The sequence below is a fragment of the Letharia columbiana genome (genome assembly GCF_014066305.1).
Source record: "Letharia columbiana isolate WasteWater2 chromosome Unknown Sc0000060_s0, whole genome shotgun sequence".
NCBI classification, from domain to species: domain Eukaryota; kingdom Fungi; phylum Ascomycota; class Lecanoromycetes; order Lecanorales; family Parmeliaceae; genus Letharia; species Letharia columbiana.
The window spans coordinates 76,074-92,729 of NW_023501103.1; the positions used below are offsets into that span (position 1 = coordinate 76,074).

The 16,656-nt window shown below is 50.5% G+C and overlaps 7 protein-coding genes across 7 annotated transcripts; 4 read left to right on the forward strand and 3 right to left on the reverse strand.

Annotated features, from left to right (window-relative positions):
- Positions 1 to 798: 798 nt before the first annotated feature.
- HO173_011235 (uncharacterized protein) lies at positions 799 to 1,420 on the forward strand (the record flags this gene model as incomplete). Its single annotated transcript, XM_037313116.1, has 2 exons — positions 799 to 859; positions 918 to 1,420. The coding sequence occupies 2 exons, from the start codon at positions 799 to 801 to the stop codon at positions 1,418 to 1,420; spliced, it is 564 nt and encodes a 187-aa protein (XP_037159997.1).
- An 848-nt stretch (positions 1,421 to 2,268) lies between these two features.
- Positions 2,269 to 4,170, forward strand: HO173_011236 (uncharacterized protein; the record flags this gene model as incomplete). Its single annotated transcript, XM_037313117.1, has 2 exons — positions 2,269 to 2,365; positions 2,414 to 4,170. The coding sequence occupies 2 exons, from the start codon at positions 2,269 to 2,271 to the stop codon at positions 4,168 to 4,170; spliced, it is 1,854 nt and encodes a 617-aa protein (XP_037159998.1).
- A 988-nt stretch (positions 4,171 to 5,158) lies between these two features.
- Positions 5,159 to 6,653, reverse strand: HO173_011237 (uncharacterized protein; the record flags this gene model as incomplete). Its single annotated transcript, XM_037313118.1, has 4 exons — positions 5,159 to 5,169; positions 5,230 to 5,410; positions 5,464 to 6,025; positions 6,085 to 6,653. 4 exons carry the CDS (start codon positions 6,651 to 6,653, stop codon positions 5,159 to 5,161), a joined length of 1,323 nt encoding a protein of 440 aa, XP_037159999.1.
- A 1,173-nt stretch (positions 6,654 to 7,826) lies between these two features.
- On the reverse strand, positions 7,827 to 9,297 carry HO173_011238 (uncharacterized protein; the record flags this gene model as incomplete). Its single annotated transcript, XM_037313119.1, has 4 exons — positions 7,827 to 7,846; positions 7,894 to 7,932; positions 7,984 to 9,093; positions 9,144 to 9,297. The coding sequence occupies 4 exons, from the start codon at positions 9,295 to 9,297 to the stop codon at positions 7,827 to 7,829; spliced, it is 1,323 nt and encodes a 440-aa protein (XP_037160000.1).
- A 160-nt stretch (positions 9,298 to 9,457) lies between these two features.
- HO173_011239 (uncharacterized protein) lies at positions 9,458 to 11,182 on the forward strand (the record flags this gene model as incomplete). Its single annotated transcript, XM_037313120.1, has 3 exons — positions 9,458 to 9,547; positions 9,602 to 11,006; positions 11,070 to 11,182. 3 exons carry the CDS (start codon positions 9,458 to 9,460, stop codon positions 11,180 to 11,182), a joined length of 1,608 nt encoding a protein of 535 aa, XP_037160001.1.
- A 613-nt stretch (positions 11,183 to 11,795) lies between these two features.
- Positions 11,796 to 14,482, forward strand: HO173_011240 (uncharacterized protein; the record flags this gene model as incomplete). The annotated part of the gene is made up of 2 exons (XM_037313121.1): positions 11,796 to 11,892; positions 11,943 to 14,482. 2 exons carry the CDS (start codon positions 11,796 to 11,798, stop codon positions 14,480 to 14,482), a joined length of 2,637 nt encoding a protein of 878 aa, XP_037160002.1.
- Positions 14,483 to 15,352: 870 nt separating this feature from the next.
- HO173_011241 (uncharacterized protein) lies at positions 15,353 to 16,236 on the reverse strand (the record flags this gene model as incomplete). Its single annotated transcript, XM_037313122.1, has 2 exons — positions 15,353 to 16,100; positions 16,205 to 16,236. 2 exons carry the CDS (start codon positions 16,234 to 16,236, stop codon positions 15,353 to 15,355), a joined length of 780 nt encoding a protein of 259 aa, XP_037160003.1.
- Positions 16,237 to 16,656: the final 420 nt, after the last annotated feature.

Sequence of the window (16,656 nt, forward strand, 5' to 3'; positions counted from 1 at the left end):
TGTCGAGATCTCTCAGTCAGATTATATCCCACAGGCTGAGACTAGGCTGAAACTCCCATTTGTGCGATCGTGTAAAATTGCCAAAAGTTGCCACGTCGTTTACATTCCTGATTCATTATACTAGACTAGCGGAGGGAACTCCGGTCTATCTAACCCTCGACCTCAGTAGACTCCATGACAACCTCTTCAGATCGAAGGCTATGCTTCACGCTCTGTTTGCGAACCTCATGGTCAGTTAAAAAGGCTGATTACCTTGTTCTAGACTCATGTTGCGCAGCACAGACAACTGTCAAAAAAACCTTACGCGTACTAGATCCCGTGCAGGAGATGCCTCCTGAAAGACTAGCCTCATTCTCCTATGTCCTGCAAGAACCCTATGGCGCCCCCTGTCTCTAAAAGCACCCTAAGCGTTCCGTATCCGTCGATATTTGGGCGGTTTGCAGAGACAATGGAGCGTCCTGCGATGCGACTGCATCCAGGGGTAAACGTACGCCCGCAAAGCGCCACCAACCCTCGCAGCCATCAGTGAGCTTTGATCTCCATGTCACTTCGAAAGATTCTATACGCCACCTTGCATTTGGCTGGGTGCCGTTTGCGAGGAAGTCTGGGGGACGAGAGGTACAAATAGGACCAGAAATACCCAAGATCAGACTTGACATATAAAATTCATCAGCATAATTTGAAGTATCGCGACAATTTCATCGGCCGAAGTGCCTAAGTTGACACAATTGCCTAACTTGCCGTCCGACTACTCTATCATTGTCTCACATCTATCCACCCATTCTGTATCCTGCAAACATGTATCTCCCTCTGACTCTGATTCCCCTTTCAGCCGTCAATTGGCCAACATCATTGCCCGGTAAGCGAGGCATTCTCCTCTTCCACACTCTACATTCACCTAAAGCTAACATCATCAGTTCCCGAAAACGGTCAAAATGCAATGGCAGTACCGATCACATCACCAACTCCAACTGCTGTGATCGCATCCTTCGAAAAACGTCAACCTGCATACGCTCCCGTAGAGACATATAAGCCCGTCCTCGAAGTCTTAGCCGGAAGTGCTGCCGACGCATTGGAAGAGCGTGCGAGTGGTGCGGATGATGGTTTCGACAGTCTCCTCTGCGCGACCTTGAAAGCGCTGAAGGGCGAGAACCCTGCCACATTCACTAGTCTGTTGCAATCCTGCACCGACTTGACTGATTCGAGTGCGACTCGGCGTACGAAGACCCTCAAGGAGCGCAACGTCGTTAACGACAAAAAGGACCTCGCTACTGATATTGAAGCTGTGGACAGTGGATCTGGCGAGGCAATTCTGGGCAGAAGCGCGACCAATCTCCTGGAGAAGCGCGACCTCGACATCAACAATATCACGAAGAAGCGCCAAGACGAGGGCTCGACAGCCTCCTTTGAGCCACTCTAGAAGAGGTCGTCGCCGAGCATCCGGGCCGGATTTTCCTCTCTCGGTCCTTGGTGCAAGTCTATGAACCATTCGGCTAGTCCCTAAGTAGAGTGCATCATCTGACACAGCAAGGCCACATTGTTTGCATTTTACGGATTTTGAGTTGCATGAGCATACGCCGACGCAGATGCATCGACAGCATGTAGGGGGAGTTCGGGTTTGCTGCTGAGCAGATTAGGTGGCACTCGGCGCGCGAAGGGTATGGAATGAATCATCATTTGGCGTTGCTGGAATTGCAGGCGCGGTGACTCTAGGTTTGGGAGCCCAATATAGCACTAATATGTTAGTCGATAGCAGGAAGCAATAATGACAAAGCATATCTCTCGATGTAACGCAAATTCTTGAACCAACAAAAGACAGAGAAAACCTCCGCGAGTCCCTTTCACACTGGCCGTTCACAGCGGAGTTGCTTCGTCAAGCAAAAGCTGTTATAACCCGTACCCAAGACACCGCCAGGGAACTGCGGTGCTCACAGCAACCAGTCTTTCGACCCTATCACTGTCGCCATTTGCTCGGCAATGCAGGTCTTAGTGTTGTAGCTCTAGATCGAGACTACACGCCTTTCGTCAAGGTTCTCTTCTCTTCAAACTACGACGACAGTAGATATCTCGACCGTAGATTTGAGTAGCAGCTCGTTTATCCCCCTTGACGTTGTTAAGAGCTTTTTTTCTCGAAAGGAGTCAATGCTCTGAAGCAGTGTTATCGATAGAGGCGTCTTGTAGACGCGCTAAACGCGGTGCAGTAATCAGTAAACATTGAATCTATGCCAGTGCCCAGTAGCCGTACGAAACGCACACCTTTTGACAAAAATGCAGCAGCTGCTCAAAGACTGGCGGCAGGATGCCATGCACAAGCACCAATATGAGTCTGCTATCTACATAGGGGATAAGCTACTCGCCATTACCAGTAAGCAAGTCAACCCATCCGCAAGAGCAGAGAACTCATCTTCGCCAGATGATCCTAACGACGCCTTCTTCCTTGCCCAAGTCCATTTCTCAACCGGCAATTATACCCGCGCGCAAAGTTTCTTAGACAAGCATGATCTCGTGGAACACAACTCAGCATGCCGGTACTTGGCCGCTCATTGTCAGATCAAGCAAGGGAAATACGAGGAAGCTCTCTCAATACTAGGAGACAGAAATCCAAGCCATCTTATTATATCACCGAGTAAGACACGGCGGAAATTACACCATACGAATGGGACACTACGGCCAGGAAGTAAGCATGGGAAAGCAACAGGGAGACCTGAGAGGATAGAAAAGAGCGAGGAGAGGGATCGGGAGAATACATCCAACATCAAGTACGAAGCAGGCATGTGCTATCTACGGGGATTATGTTTCGCGAAGCAAAGCGCCTTCGATCGCGCGAAAGAGTGTTACAAGGACGCTGTACGAATAGATGTACAATGCTTCGAAGCATTCGATCAGCTCATGAAGAACTCTCTCATGTCACCAGATGAAGAATGGACCTTTCTGGATTCCCTAGACTTTGACTCAATCTCTGGAGAAGACAGTTCTACATCTCAAGAAGTCGCTCAGTTCGCCAAGATGCTCTACACCACCCGCCTCTCGAAATACAAGAACCCTACGGAATTCAACCACGCATCCGAGACCCTTTCTACCCATTATAACCTCGCCACAAATCCAGACCTCCTCCTTTCCAAAGCTGAGCTCTTCTTCACACAATGCCGCTTCAAACAAGCACTCGCCCTCACAACCTCTATCCTGGAAACCGACGAATACAACTTCTCCATCTACCCTCTCCACCTAGCTTGCCTACACGAGCTCGCCCAGACGAATACGCTCTTCCTAATCTCCCATCGCCTCGCCGACCTCCATCCTGACCAGCCCGCCACCTGGCTAGCAGTCGGTGTTTACTATCTCAGCATATCCCAAATAGCAGAAGCGCGGCGCTTCTTCTCTAAAGCCTCAATGATGGATCCACACTTCGGTCCTGCCTGGATTGGGTTCGCGCACACCTTCGCTGCAGAAGGTGAACATGACCAAGCCATTTCCGCATACAGTACCGCTGCGCGCTTATTCCAGGGGACTCATCTCCCACAGCTTTTCCTTGGCATGCAGAATCTACAGCTCAACAACATGACTCTCGCCCATGAATACCTCAACGCCGCTCACGCCCTGTGCAGCACTGATCCTTTGCTTCTCAATGAGCTTGGCGTGGTCTTCTACCATCTTGACCACCTCTCCGAAGCCATCAACATCTTCAACAGTGCTCTCACCATTGCAGCCGACATAGATAGTGATCCTAGGGCGTGGATCGCTACCCGCGCAAACCTTGGCCACGCGTACCGCCGGCAACGAGAGTGGGCTCTAGCATTGCAAGAGTTCGAAGAGGTCTTACGCCAGGGCGGTCGGGATGCAGGCATCTTCTGCGCCAAGGGTCTCGTGCTGCTAGAGATGGAAAGGAGCTGGGAAGCGGTGTGTGCGCTACATGAGGCTTTAGCTGTGGGGCCGCAGGACCCGATCGCTACCGATCTGCTAAGCAGGGCGCTGGAGGAGAACGCTAGCGTACAGGGATGGGGTGGTGCGATGGAGGCAGAGGATGAGGTAGATAGAGAGTTCGACAAGGTCCTGGCGGCAAGGAGGCATGGGCCTGTGGGAAGGAAGCCAAGGAGAAAAGACAAAGGAAAGCAGAGAGTCAGCGAGGTCGAAGAGGATAGCATGATGATTATGAGTGATGACGAGGATTGAAGGGTACTCATTTCGGAAAACAAGGGGCCCGGCTTTGCATCAGGTGTAAATTGGAGGAGTCTTACATTATGGGGCGTGTCCTGAATTGAAAATACGTCGGCCTTGGCCTGTATGATATACTGAAACTTAGATACCCCGAAGCTGCAGGTTGGCTTGCTTTTATGCATGGTGCGTGTCGAGGTTTTTCAACCAATGTACAAAGAGAATCCTCAAGTCGCTCGTTCGGCCTCTTGTGCTTGTCCCTTCTCTGATGATTCGTCACAGCTGAGTAGAAGTGGGAGCGTAGTCAGGGTGTACGGAGGCCAAACAATCTTTTCAGACGGAGATGGGGGGTTGCAGCGCCTTGGATCCCTTTTGGAGTATATTGAGATTCCAAACATCATTAACATTGGGCCCGAGACCTATGGGATCTACAGCAGCGAGTTGATGAGAAACGGTCGATTCAGCTATCTGTGGTACGAAACCCTAGACTTGACGACCTTTCTCTTTTCGGGGCCCCGCAGGCCTTCGGTCATGGAAACACAGACGCATGCTAAAACAACGAACTTTCTGCGTAAACCCCCTCGCTACCGCCATGAATCTCGATTCCATGAGTCGTGAAAACACACTGCTACTGTGAAGAATGGCTGATGAGATGGTCTCAACGCTTGGTTGAAACCCCGAAGAAGAATGTCTGATACCGTACTGATGCCGTTGGATAGCGATACATTTTGCATGCGTGACCCCTTGAGGAGTCAAAAGAAAGGAAAAGCTGAGTGGTGATCTGGTACAAGCGAGCGGTTGAATGCCTTGATGACCCTTGAAGAATGTGGACTACGTCCGCTGTAAAATTGAAAAAGTATGAATCGCGAAGCCCTATGTTGGTGGCAAGCTTGTGTCAAGGATCCAAGTGACAGGAGCATATTGACGGTTCATACCATTTGAAATTGGTGACTAAGGATGATGATGAGCCAACAATGTTGCCATTCGTGAATTGAAGGGACTGGGATTAGTTCTCAACTGCATCCTAAATCAGTATGAGAAAGACAGTTGTAGCAGTAGTAAGAAATCCAAACGTACCGAAGATATGCTCGTTATCCTCCATAAGGTCGTCCTCAGGCATATCTGAGGCTTCCTCAGGGGCAGTCTGACGCACAGGCTCCTTGCCCTTGTTTTTGACAGTACGACGACAAGCGGGAGTGGACTTCTCCCCCACCTCTTCTTTCTTGACTGCAATGAAATCTTTCTGCATATCTAATGCCTAATCATCCAATTAGCTTCTAGACCAGACAACATCAAGCAAAGAGAACTCACAGTAGTGGCAGCAACGAAAATCTGCTCAGCGAACCCGCCTCCCTGTTTGACCATACGAACCAGATCTTTCCTGGTCGCCTCATCCACTCCCTTCATGAACATCGGCGCTACCTTGGAAAAATACACCTTGAATGGTCCATTCTCATGGTCAAGTTCCTCATAGTACATGTCCTCAGCCCAATCGAAGAATTTGCCAGGCGGGATCCTAGACATGATCTTAGAGCTCGAGAAGAGCTTGACGACCTGCTTCTGCAAGCCGGGCAGGACATAATGCTTGGCTAGGCTCATGAGTTCTTTGAATTCTTCGAGGCGTGCAAGAGGGGTGTTCTTGTTCTTGGACATCAAGAATTTGTCTTTGTAGAGAAATTGAAGCATCTGCTCGAAGGCAATGGCGTCGTGGGCCATTAGGGGAAGAGTATTCTGCTTGGTGGCACGCTTGTTTGCTTTGGCTTTGTCGATCTCTTCTGCGAGCTTGGGGGAGCGCTTGAGGACTGACTCGTGGGCGTGGAACTGAGGGCCGTCTGGGCCGAGCTGGATGATGAAGATGGTGGCTGTGAAGTTCCTGTTGTTTTTTAGCGTTGAATCTTTGTGTGGGTCAGCAAGGAGGAAGCGTAGACATACATAAACTCCGAGTTGCCAGCCAGTCCGCCGGGTGTGGTGGTAGAGGTTGCGCGAGGTGCTGATCTCATCAACGCGTTACTACGGACGCGCTTTTTGGTTGGTACAACAGCAGATCCATTTGAATTAGCTGAGCTGGCATTCGAGTCGCCACGGACACGCTTGCCGAGTGTCTTCTTTGGTGCTTTGGCCTTTGGACGCAGAGGGACTCCATTGGAGTTGCTGGCCTTGACAGATGAAGACGTGGAGTCCGAATTGGTGCCACAATCGACGAGGCCTTGAGCGACCGAGAAGCTGGAGTCTGCTGAATCCGAATCACTGTGGTTGTTGTCCTCAGGGCTCAAGATGTGCTCCGGTGAGACGCGTGCTGGAGGTGTCGGTGGAGGGGCATCATCCCCTGATGCCTCGACAGTACCATCAAAGTCGGGAAGCAACATGGCAGCAGTTCCCAAATGACGGCTTGAGACAGGAGAAGATGAAGCGGCCAGCTGCTTCGGAGAGCTGCCGACAGAAGGGGGCGATGCCGTCTTCTTGGTGACCCAAGAGGCCTCGAGACGCGAAGGAGATACCATTTCCTGGTATCAAGCCGTACGTTACTTGTTGATATGAATGTGTTTGAGGTGTTTGGAGAGAGTTTTAAGGGATGTATGGAGTATCAGAGCATAAGTCTTGGGTATGATGGATGGAGAAAGGTGAAGAAGGTCGGGGTCGTGAGATGAGAATTTGGCAGAGAATCAAGGTTACAAGCCGTGTGTGTGTAGTCGCTCGGTGGCCAATGGGTCTTTGGTCGTTTTGGTGTTGTGACGGTGGCATCGACACGAATGGTCGATATGGGAGGTGTAAAACCCTACCACTCGGCGTTCAAATAGACTTGCCCCAAAAAATTCATACACATATCTTCAGTTCACTCCGAGAAAGTGACACACTTGATTCGCTCGATGTGAAGTGTTCTCCCTGTCGTGAAGTGAAACATCTGCTAAGTATAAAAGGAGTCAGGTGTAGACAAAAAGAGAGTCAGTAAAAGAGGTTACAGCGTCGAATAGGGTTCTCCTGCGGATCGAAGGAACAACAGATACGGATTACGGACAGAGCTAAAAGTCAGACCTTGGTGTTGGGAACCGTGAGCGGAGAGCGTTTTCAAGGGCAACTGTCGTCTGACTATGGAAAGGGCAAGCATTTTCAGGCATGGGGGTAGCGCCAACTCCTGTTGGACTAGAAAAGTTCCGTTGCAGTGAGGCACGAGCAAGAGCACCCATGAATAGACTGGCGCACGACGTGGAGCCATTTGCAGCCTTTTATGAAACCATTTACAACCTTGACTTTACGGAAAAGCATCCTGCGATGGACAAAAGAGATATTGGCGACTTGGTTGGCTGTTCAAATTTTTACCACTGCTGTTGACGGCGTCCAGTCATGAGGCTTTGAGAGGGATACTGCTGAAGGGTGGTGCAGGATGGTGGGATGCACGACATGGATTAGAGACTGATGTAGAGTGTTTTAATTCTGATTCAAGAGTTCGTTCGCTACTATCCTGCTAAGCGTAAGTCAGTTCCAGTCGTTAAGAAGGGACCATGAACCTTGCCTTTGGAGGTAGTTCCCCTTCCCACCACGCATATTTTGCCCCTTTTAGCATCCTGAGAGCTCCCCACCACCTGCGGCCATCTGCTTCTTTCCATTTCATCGAGCTTTTGGTTCACCATGGTGCCTGAAACTGACAGAAGACTACGCCATGCACAGCATGCTCCTTAAGTCAGAAGGTCCGCAACTTGGAAATGTTAGCGTGGTTCTCAGGCTGAGAGGTTGTTGACATACCATTCATGGGCATTTCGTCAATCTGCGTTGAGTAGTACACTACACTCCCGTCAGCAAGCGTAGGTGGGCTCTAGGCTGTCAGAAGCTTACATTCAATGTCACGCAGAATGCGAACATCTTCGCTGGTAACAAAGTTGATGGCGACACCTTTCCGTCCAAATCGTCCGCTTCGACCGATCCTGTGGATGTAATTCTCACGATTGCTGGGAAGATCGTAATTGATAACAAGAGAAACTTGTTGGACGTCAATGCCACGGGCCCAAACATCCGTCGAGATGAGAACGCGGGAGTTGCCTTGACGGAAGTCCTGCATAATACTATCTCGCTCCTTCTGCGGCATCTCGCCATGCATTGAAGACACGGTGAAGTTCGCTTCACGCATCTTGTCCGTCAGCCAGTCAACCTTTCTACGAGTATTGCAGAAGATGACGGCTTGTGTGATGGTGAGTGTATCGTAGAGATCGCACAAGGTATCAAACTTCCATTCCTCCTTTTCGACGGCGATGAAGTATTGCTTGAGACCCTCGAGCGTCAACTCGTCACGCTTGACCAAAATGCGGACAGGGTCTGTCATGAACTTCGTAGTCATGTCTAGGACGTCGTATGGAAGCGTAGCGGAAACCACGACGACTTGGGTCGCGGGAGGAAGGTATCGATAGACATCGTAGATTTGCTCTCTGAACCCGCGGTTGAGCAACTCATCTGCTTCGTCCAACACAAGTATTTTGATGTTGCGAGTGCGTAAATTGCGTCGTCGGATCATGTCTGCAACTCTTCCTGGTGTACCCGAGACAATATGCTGGCCGTAGTCAAGCTTGCGAATGTCCTCCCCAACGTTTGTCCCACCAATGCAAGCGTGACACTGCACATTCATATAGTCCCCAAGCGCCATCACTACCGATTGGATCTGAGTGGCCAACTCTCGAGTAGGAGAGAGGACCAAAGCTTGCGTCTCGCGAAGAGCAGTGTCAATGACTTGAAGGCAGCTGATGGAGAAAGTGGCCGTCTTCCCGGTACCGGATTGTGCTTGGGCAATGGTATCTCGTCCTTTGCAGATCTGGACGATGGCTCGAGACTGGACAGCTGAAGGGGACTCGTATCCATAGGCGTATATTCCACGCAGGAGATTCTCTTTCAGCTGCATGTTCTCAAATGTAGGCGCAACAGTGACCTCCTTCGATGTTGCGAACTCCATCTTCTCTGTTCGAAGTCAGCTTTTATTCTTGAGAGTTCAAAGGTGAATTGCAAACCCTCCATATTTCTGTCGATGCCGGCCATGACTGCCGGATATCTGGAATGTTGTTGGAAAGTGACAGTGCTCTTGCTGTAGCTGATGTGCTGATGAGGAAGGCTCGAAGGGCAGAATGTGTCCGAGATATTTAACCGTGGTTCTGCCGCTGGCATGGTTTGATTGGTCACCAGACTTGATCTTGGCTTCAGCAAAGTAGGTAGCAATTGTGCCCATAGCAGATCATAATCCCTCTCCCTCCATACCCGTTGTATCAACCATTCACCCGATTGAACGAGGATTTCCAATAGTTTGATTGGAATTTATCTCTGAACCATGCTGCTCGAAGAACAGAGATTTCTCCACGAGGACCTCGAGAGGCTCGAACAAGGAATCAGTGATAGAGTTGCAGAAGACCCGAGACATGTATGTGCCTCTGCTGGCTCGCAGATATTTTATGATATGCTGACTGTTTGCTAGGTCCGTGACCGATTGAATCGAGACCATCAGATTTCCGGGTTTCTCAATCGCATCCAGGACCAATCAAAACGACTCCTCGACATCTACAAAGACACGGAAGGCCTGCGTTCCAAGGAAATACAGTCAATATCTACAGGGGACCCTTTTGATGAGTTCTACAAACAGATGACCGAGATCAAGGAGCACCACCGACGATACCCAAATCAGCCAGTTGAGAATCTAGAGAGAGCATACAAGAGGAAAGCGTCCGGTGAAGGGGAGTCAGCTACAGCGGAAGTGGACAACATGTTCACAGGCGAAGAAGCCTTTGGTCGATTCTTGGATCTGACAACGTTACATGAGGAGTACCTGAACATCCAGTCAAAGCGGGTGTCCTACCTGCAATACCTGCAAATATTCGACAATTTTGGACCACAGTACATCGCAATGAAACGTGCTGAAAAGAGTACGGATCAGTACTTCAATTACGTTGGACGACTTGCAGATTATCTGGAGAGCTTTTTGAGACGAACAAGACCGTTGGAGGACCTGGACAAGTTCTTTGCCTCCATTGATCAAGACTTCGAGAGGGCGTGGGAGGAGGACTCGGTTCCTGGCTGGGGCCCAGAGGCGCAACCAGCAGGATCTGCAGTACCCGTGACAGAAGGCACAGGCGAGGGTGTCTGGTGCCCAGATTGCGAGAAGGAGTTCAAGAATGACAATGTCTACAAAAGCCATTTGAACGGCAAGAAGCACATCAAGAATGCCAAAGCAAGACAAGCTCGGGGAGAAACCAACGGTACAAATGGAGGAGCTCCAAATGGCCACGCCAACGTTCGAGGATCCACCGTCCAACGACTGAAAGAACGTGCAATTGCAGAACGTGAATACCGCATAAAGCGCCTAGCCTCTACAATGGAGACTGTCCGTACCGACTCGCGCGTGAATGTTGAGCGCAAGCAAGGCATGACGGAGCGCGAACGGCAGATGGAACTCGACGCCTTCTTCGCTGAGTCCACCGAAGCACCGCAGCGCAACGGCGATGATGATTCGGACTCAGATGGTGACGAGAAAATTTACAACCCTCTCAAGCTACCTTTGGCTTGGGACGGCAAGCCCATACCTTATTGGCTCTACAAGCTCCACGGTTTAGGTGTAGAATTTCCTTGTGAGATCTGCGGAAACTTTGTGTATATGGGCCGTAGGGCATTTGATAAGCATTTTAACGAGGCGCGACACATTTATGGACTGAAGTGTTTGGGAATCACAAATACAACGCTGTTTAGGGAGATCACAGGGATCGAGGACGCGTTGAAGCTGTGGGATAAGATCCAGCGGGATAAAAAGAAGGAAAAGAGCGGGGGGAAAACGTCGTGCAGATGGAGGACGCGGACGGGAACGTCATGCCCGAGAAGGTCTACTATGAGTAAGTGCCTTCTACCTCATTACTAATGGACATGGTAAAGACGGATGCTGATGTGGTTTAAAGTCTTCAAAAACAAGGCCTTCTATGATCATCTCCGTAAGCGCGCCATCGTTGAGACAAGGCAGTCAACCTCAGGCAACATCTCCAAAAATGAGGAATTGACGAAACATCGTTGAGACTGACATCTCCGCTTTCCGCCACATCCGAGATATCGTCGTTGTTTCAGAGACCCCATTCATGGCCTTGTCCGTAGCCACCCACAGTGTTCAATGTGCCCAGGCTTCCCGTGTTAGCTTTCGCGGCAGCAACATTGTACGACAAAGAATCATCTGCTATGAATAGTGGCTCGAGCTCGGTGCGAAGGAGTAGCACCAATAATACCCTCGGCATTTGCCTCGACCTCAAGTCTTTGTGGTCTCGATAATTCAAGTGCGAGCGCCTTCTAATGGCCAGTCAATGAGCCCCCCGTCCGTCTTTATTGTTTCGTAGCGAAACTGTGCGCCTCTTCTCTTTGACAGTGCCACATCTACTCTTTGTCTTACGCCAACCTTCGAGTCTAGATATGACACGTGCGTTCTTTGTTTCCCTGTCTCTCACTCAGGTATCTTATTTCTTGTACCTCCTCCATCTCAAAAACCTTAACCACGTTCACTCCCAACCCTTTCCAAGTCTTCAGATTTTCACACTCACTACACTCACTGTCTTTAAGGAACCTTCCTAGTTATCTTTCATTCTATCTTTAACAGATCTCTCATTTCAGTTATTTTATGAGACAGCGTCTCAATCACCATGCTTTTCAACAAAAGATCAGTTGCGGCCGTCGCTGCCATCGCTGCGTTACCGTCATCCTTTGCTCAAGTGATTACAGTCTGCAATCCTTTGGATGGTATGCAGTCTTCCAGCGTACTGTGTGGGCAAGACTAATGGGTCTCATAGTTAACTGCCCCAATGGATTGGGTCTGTCGACCAGCTCTTACTTTATGGATTTTACGCAGCAAAAGTCTCTTCCTAGCGACTGGACCAGCGCTCTCTACGAGTACACTACCTTCGACTCTACCATGGGTGCCGCTTTCAACTTCGGGAAACAGGGTGATGCTCCAACCATCTATTCTAATTTCTTCTTCTTCTTCGGACGTGTCGAGTATGTCGCGCAGGTCGCTCCAGGTAAAGGCATAGTCAGCAGCATGGTTCTGCTCTCCGATGACTTGGACGAGATTGATTGGGAATTCACTGGTACCAACACTGCTCAAGCCCAAACCAACTACTTTGGCAAAGGTGTCTTGAACTACGGTGTCTCCGAATACGTCGATGTTACATCTCCCCAAACTGGATTCCATACCTACGCAGTTGACTGGTCTCCTACAGAAATCGTCTGGTCCATCGATGGAAAAGTCATGCGCACTCTCACCGCAGATCAAGCAGGCAACGAGTTCCCGCAGACCCCTATGAAAGTTAGTCTTGGCCTATGGGACGGTGGCGATGCTAGCAAACAAGGCGTCGATACGGTGCAATGGGCTGGTGGGCCGACACCGCTGCCGCCAACCCAGAACTACACCTCTTACATTAAGAGCGTGAAAATTACCAACGCAAATCCAGCTATGCAGTATGAGTACACCGATAAGAGCGGAAGCTGGCAGAGCATTAAGGGTATCAACAACACTCTCATTTCCAGTTCCAGCGCCAGCTCCATGCACAGCACTAGCAGCTCCATGGCTTCTTCTAGCCTGATCTCTTCCAGCATAAAACCTACCACGTCCGTCATCCCGGAAATGACCGTCTTGAGCACCAGCGAAGTTGTCATCACGGCCTGCGCTTCCAGCGTTCTCAACTGCCCCGCTCGCAGCACGCCTATTACATCAAAGGTCATTGTTACATCGACGAAACCCGCTACGACTATGGTTGTCACCCCCTCATCATCTGTCATGGCTGTGTCCGCTTCCAGCATGAGCAGCTCCGTCACCGCGAAATCTACTGTGGCCAGTGTTGTCAGCGAGATTGTCTACACCACCGTCACGAGCTGCCCAATCACAAGCACCAAGGTCGCCAATGGTACTACTTCTGTCATGAAGGCCACCAGCCTTTCTACCATTTTGAGCACCAGCACCAGTACCATCTGCACCAAGTGTGTAGCGCCACAGATGACAAGCTCGACTGTATCTCCAGCGATGACCAACTCGACCGCAGCTCCCATGTCAGCATCTCCGATGTCTACTGTTGCCGCATTCACCACGGAGATCGTCTACACTACTTTGACCAGCTGCCCAGTGACCAGCACCAGGATCGCGAACGGTACCACTGCCGTTATGAAGACAACAAGCGTTTCAACAATTTTAAGTACCAGTACTAGCACTATCTGCACAAAATGTGTGGCACCACAAACGACTAGCTCTTCCTCGTCTAGCATGGTCCAAAACCCGGCCACCGCCATGCCACCCAGCGTTGCCGCGAACGCGTACCATGCTTATATAGCAGCCCATGCTTGTACCGGTAGCACTGCTGTCCCTGGCTTCACTCCACCTGTCTCTTCAATCGTGCAAAGCACCATTGTCAGCACTATTGTCAGTGCTTCGTCGACCAAGACCTCTTCCACTGTTATGACAAGCGTTGTCTGGACCTATCCCGCAAAGACCACTTCTTCTACCACATACGTGACTCTTTACAGCACCGGCTTCAAGACTGTAACTGACAGCAATTCTTCTGTCTACGTCTCATCTACAGTCGTTCCCACCGTTGTGGCTTCCACTGTTGTTGCTCCCGTTGCTGCCCCAGCCCCGACCTCAACCACGTCTTCGACAAGCTATAGCACGATCTACAGCACCGTTGTTAACACAATGACTGACAGTGCGTCTTCCACATACCTGGCTACATCAGCCATCCCGAGCGTTGTGTCCTCCGTCGTCGTCGCCGCTGTTGCTGCCCCAACCACAACCATCGCCTCAACGATCTACAGCACAGTCTACAGCACAAGCATCAGCACCATGGTCGACAGCGCCTCTTCAACCTACCTCGCTACTACCGTCATCCCCAGCGTCGTCTCCACAGTCACAATGGTCGCACCAGTTACATCAACCGCTTACTCCACAGTCCAAAACACCGTCATCAGCACCGTCACCGACAGCGGTTCCTCCACATCTCTTTCCACAGCGGTCATCCCAAGCGTCCTCTTCAGCGCTGTGCCAGCCGCCAGCCCATCAAGCAGTCTTCTGGATGTCAACCCAGTCAACGGTCTCCCCGCCGTCGCGCCTACCGGCACGACAACGATGACCCTGAACTCGACGTCATCAATGACCGCCACGAGCACATCTACGGCATACTTGAACGGCACCATGGCCGGTACCGGTGTTGCGGCAAGCTCCGGCTTCCCAATCACGACGGCGAAGGCAAAGGCCCAACCATTCATCGGCGGTGCGGCCAACTTGGCCCCTGCTGGCTTTGGTGGCTTGGCTGTTGCTGCCTTTGTCGTGTTGTTCTTGTGAGTTGAGTTTGTGAGTTGGTGGGGTCGGTAGATGTGTTCCGCTTCAGCAGCGGGTCTGCCGAGGTCGAGTGGGAAAGGATTTAATTGGGGGAGGCGTTCCTGAAATCCGACCCCTTCCGTGAAGGACGATGATGGATGGATGTTGCGGTCACTGTAGTTTTGGTCTGCGGTGTATATAGCTCTGTGGGCGTTTGGGATTTGGCTTGGTCGTTCCTTTTGTCCATCGCGAGATGGCAGTTATATTTAATCAATTGGGGATTTTTTTGCGTACTCCACTTCTCCGGAATAAGGATTGTGACGGCATGAATCCTTGAATTGCTGGTATAAACTTCATCCACGTAGAAGATTTCCTGCTTACTACGGACTTTTTCTCCTCCCCTATGTTGAATAAGTGCACGGCTTGACAACAATCCATGTACAAAATGAAAAAGGTCAAGACCTGACAATGCCGATGGTTAGTTTATGGCATTTACCCATTCTGCGTATAGGAACTGTTGCAAGGACTACCATCCACAACTTCGTTGTGTCCACGGCTGGATACCCATCAAGATGCTGACGAAAAAGGAACTTACGAGCCAAAAATGCCAACTCTTTCCGGCAATATTCCCATTCGGCCTGTGAAAACTGATGCTCTTCAATCTTGTGTTTGACAACATCGGCCTCGTCTTGTCCACTCGATGCCAAGTATCAAATAGGCATGCGCGACAAACTTTTCTGGAAAAAATTCAATATTGTGTGTAGATACAGTAGCATTTATGACACGAATTGCGGCTATCTTTAGGCATCCATCCCCAAAAGAGATGAGACTGTTGGACTACTCAAAGCAACTCCTCCCACATATTTGATCGAAAGCCCCTCGTACGCCGTACTATTATCCATCAAACGCTTTTTCCGTCTGAGCAGGGACTTGCTTTTGAAGAAACTCCTCCCACAAGGCCGCAGTCTCAATCCACGCGCTCGGGCTACGGCCTAGCTCACGCATCACCTGATCAAAAGATTCTTCCTTGAGACGATGCCGATAGCCATCGGCTTTCTGACCGGCCGAGTAACACCGAAGCGCCCTGTAGTCCAGGCTGGATACCCCTTCGCGGATGGAAACGTAGCAGTTGTCTACCATGCCCCGCTTAGGCTTCTCGTTCTCGAGGCGAAGCAATAAGCCACTGTTTGGATGGGGGCTTGCTGGAGATACGGGGATGTATGCATCCCATTGAGAGGCATCCATGCGTTCCCGAAATCGGTTGCCTAGTCTTGTCATTGTTGCAAATTGGACCGTGGCGTTTCGGGGACCGGTGATGTCAATGTTGAGGACGAGAATCGGATGGTTGAAGAAGCCTGGATCCTGGTCGGATAGACTGGAATCCAGAAAATTACTGATGTCTGCTTTTGGAGGCAGCCAAAGAATGCATCCATTGCAGATGTCCCAGAGTTCTGGCCGAAGTCTGTTCCCATCGTAGACTACAGCCGCTGTGCTATAGGGTCTGAGAAGATCGTTGATTTGAGGCTCTCGCTCCCAGGATGGTCGCCACGTGTCTATGTTGGAAGCGCTGGTGGGGGTATCCATGACCTGGTTGCGGGCAAATTTCTTTCCGCAGAATGAGATGCTGGTAATTCGGGGGTCACTGTAAGATAAATCAATGAACAGCTGTCATGGAGTGACGGGATACATGGCAAAATATAGGATCAGACAACAAAGGATAAAACAATTGACGCATGGCCAGCTAACACAAAGGGAAAGACAGCAGGCAGATGAGCCATGTTCCAATCCGCAAGAAAGAAAATTCGTAGGCAAACAGGACACCAACGATGCAGACAAAGAGTCACAAATCTAAGTCACGAGCGGAGGGGAGAGACGTGGATTCCAGGGCTGACGAAGAGGCCGGCGCCAAAACACTTCAGCCTCGCATCTTGCGTAGAACCTCGCCTTGATGCAACAAGAGAAGTAGCTGCGGTCCGGACAGCATGATCGCAGGCAGTCCGTATAGGCGTAGCTCCTGAGCAGGAACAACGTGCGGCACCGAGGAGTGGCTGTTCACAGAGGGAGGCTCAGCCTCGAGTGCGTTCCCTTGGGCATGATTCACATTACTCTCGGCGGGGTTTCGTGTTACGATGGTAATGCAGTAAGAAAGAGAAAAGCCGTGAAAGTGAAACCGTGGGAATTGAGACAGTGCTCAAGGT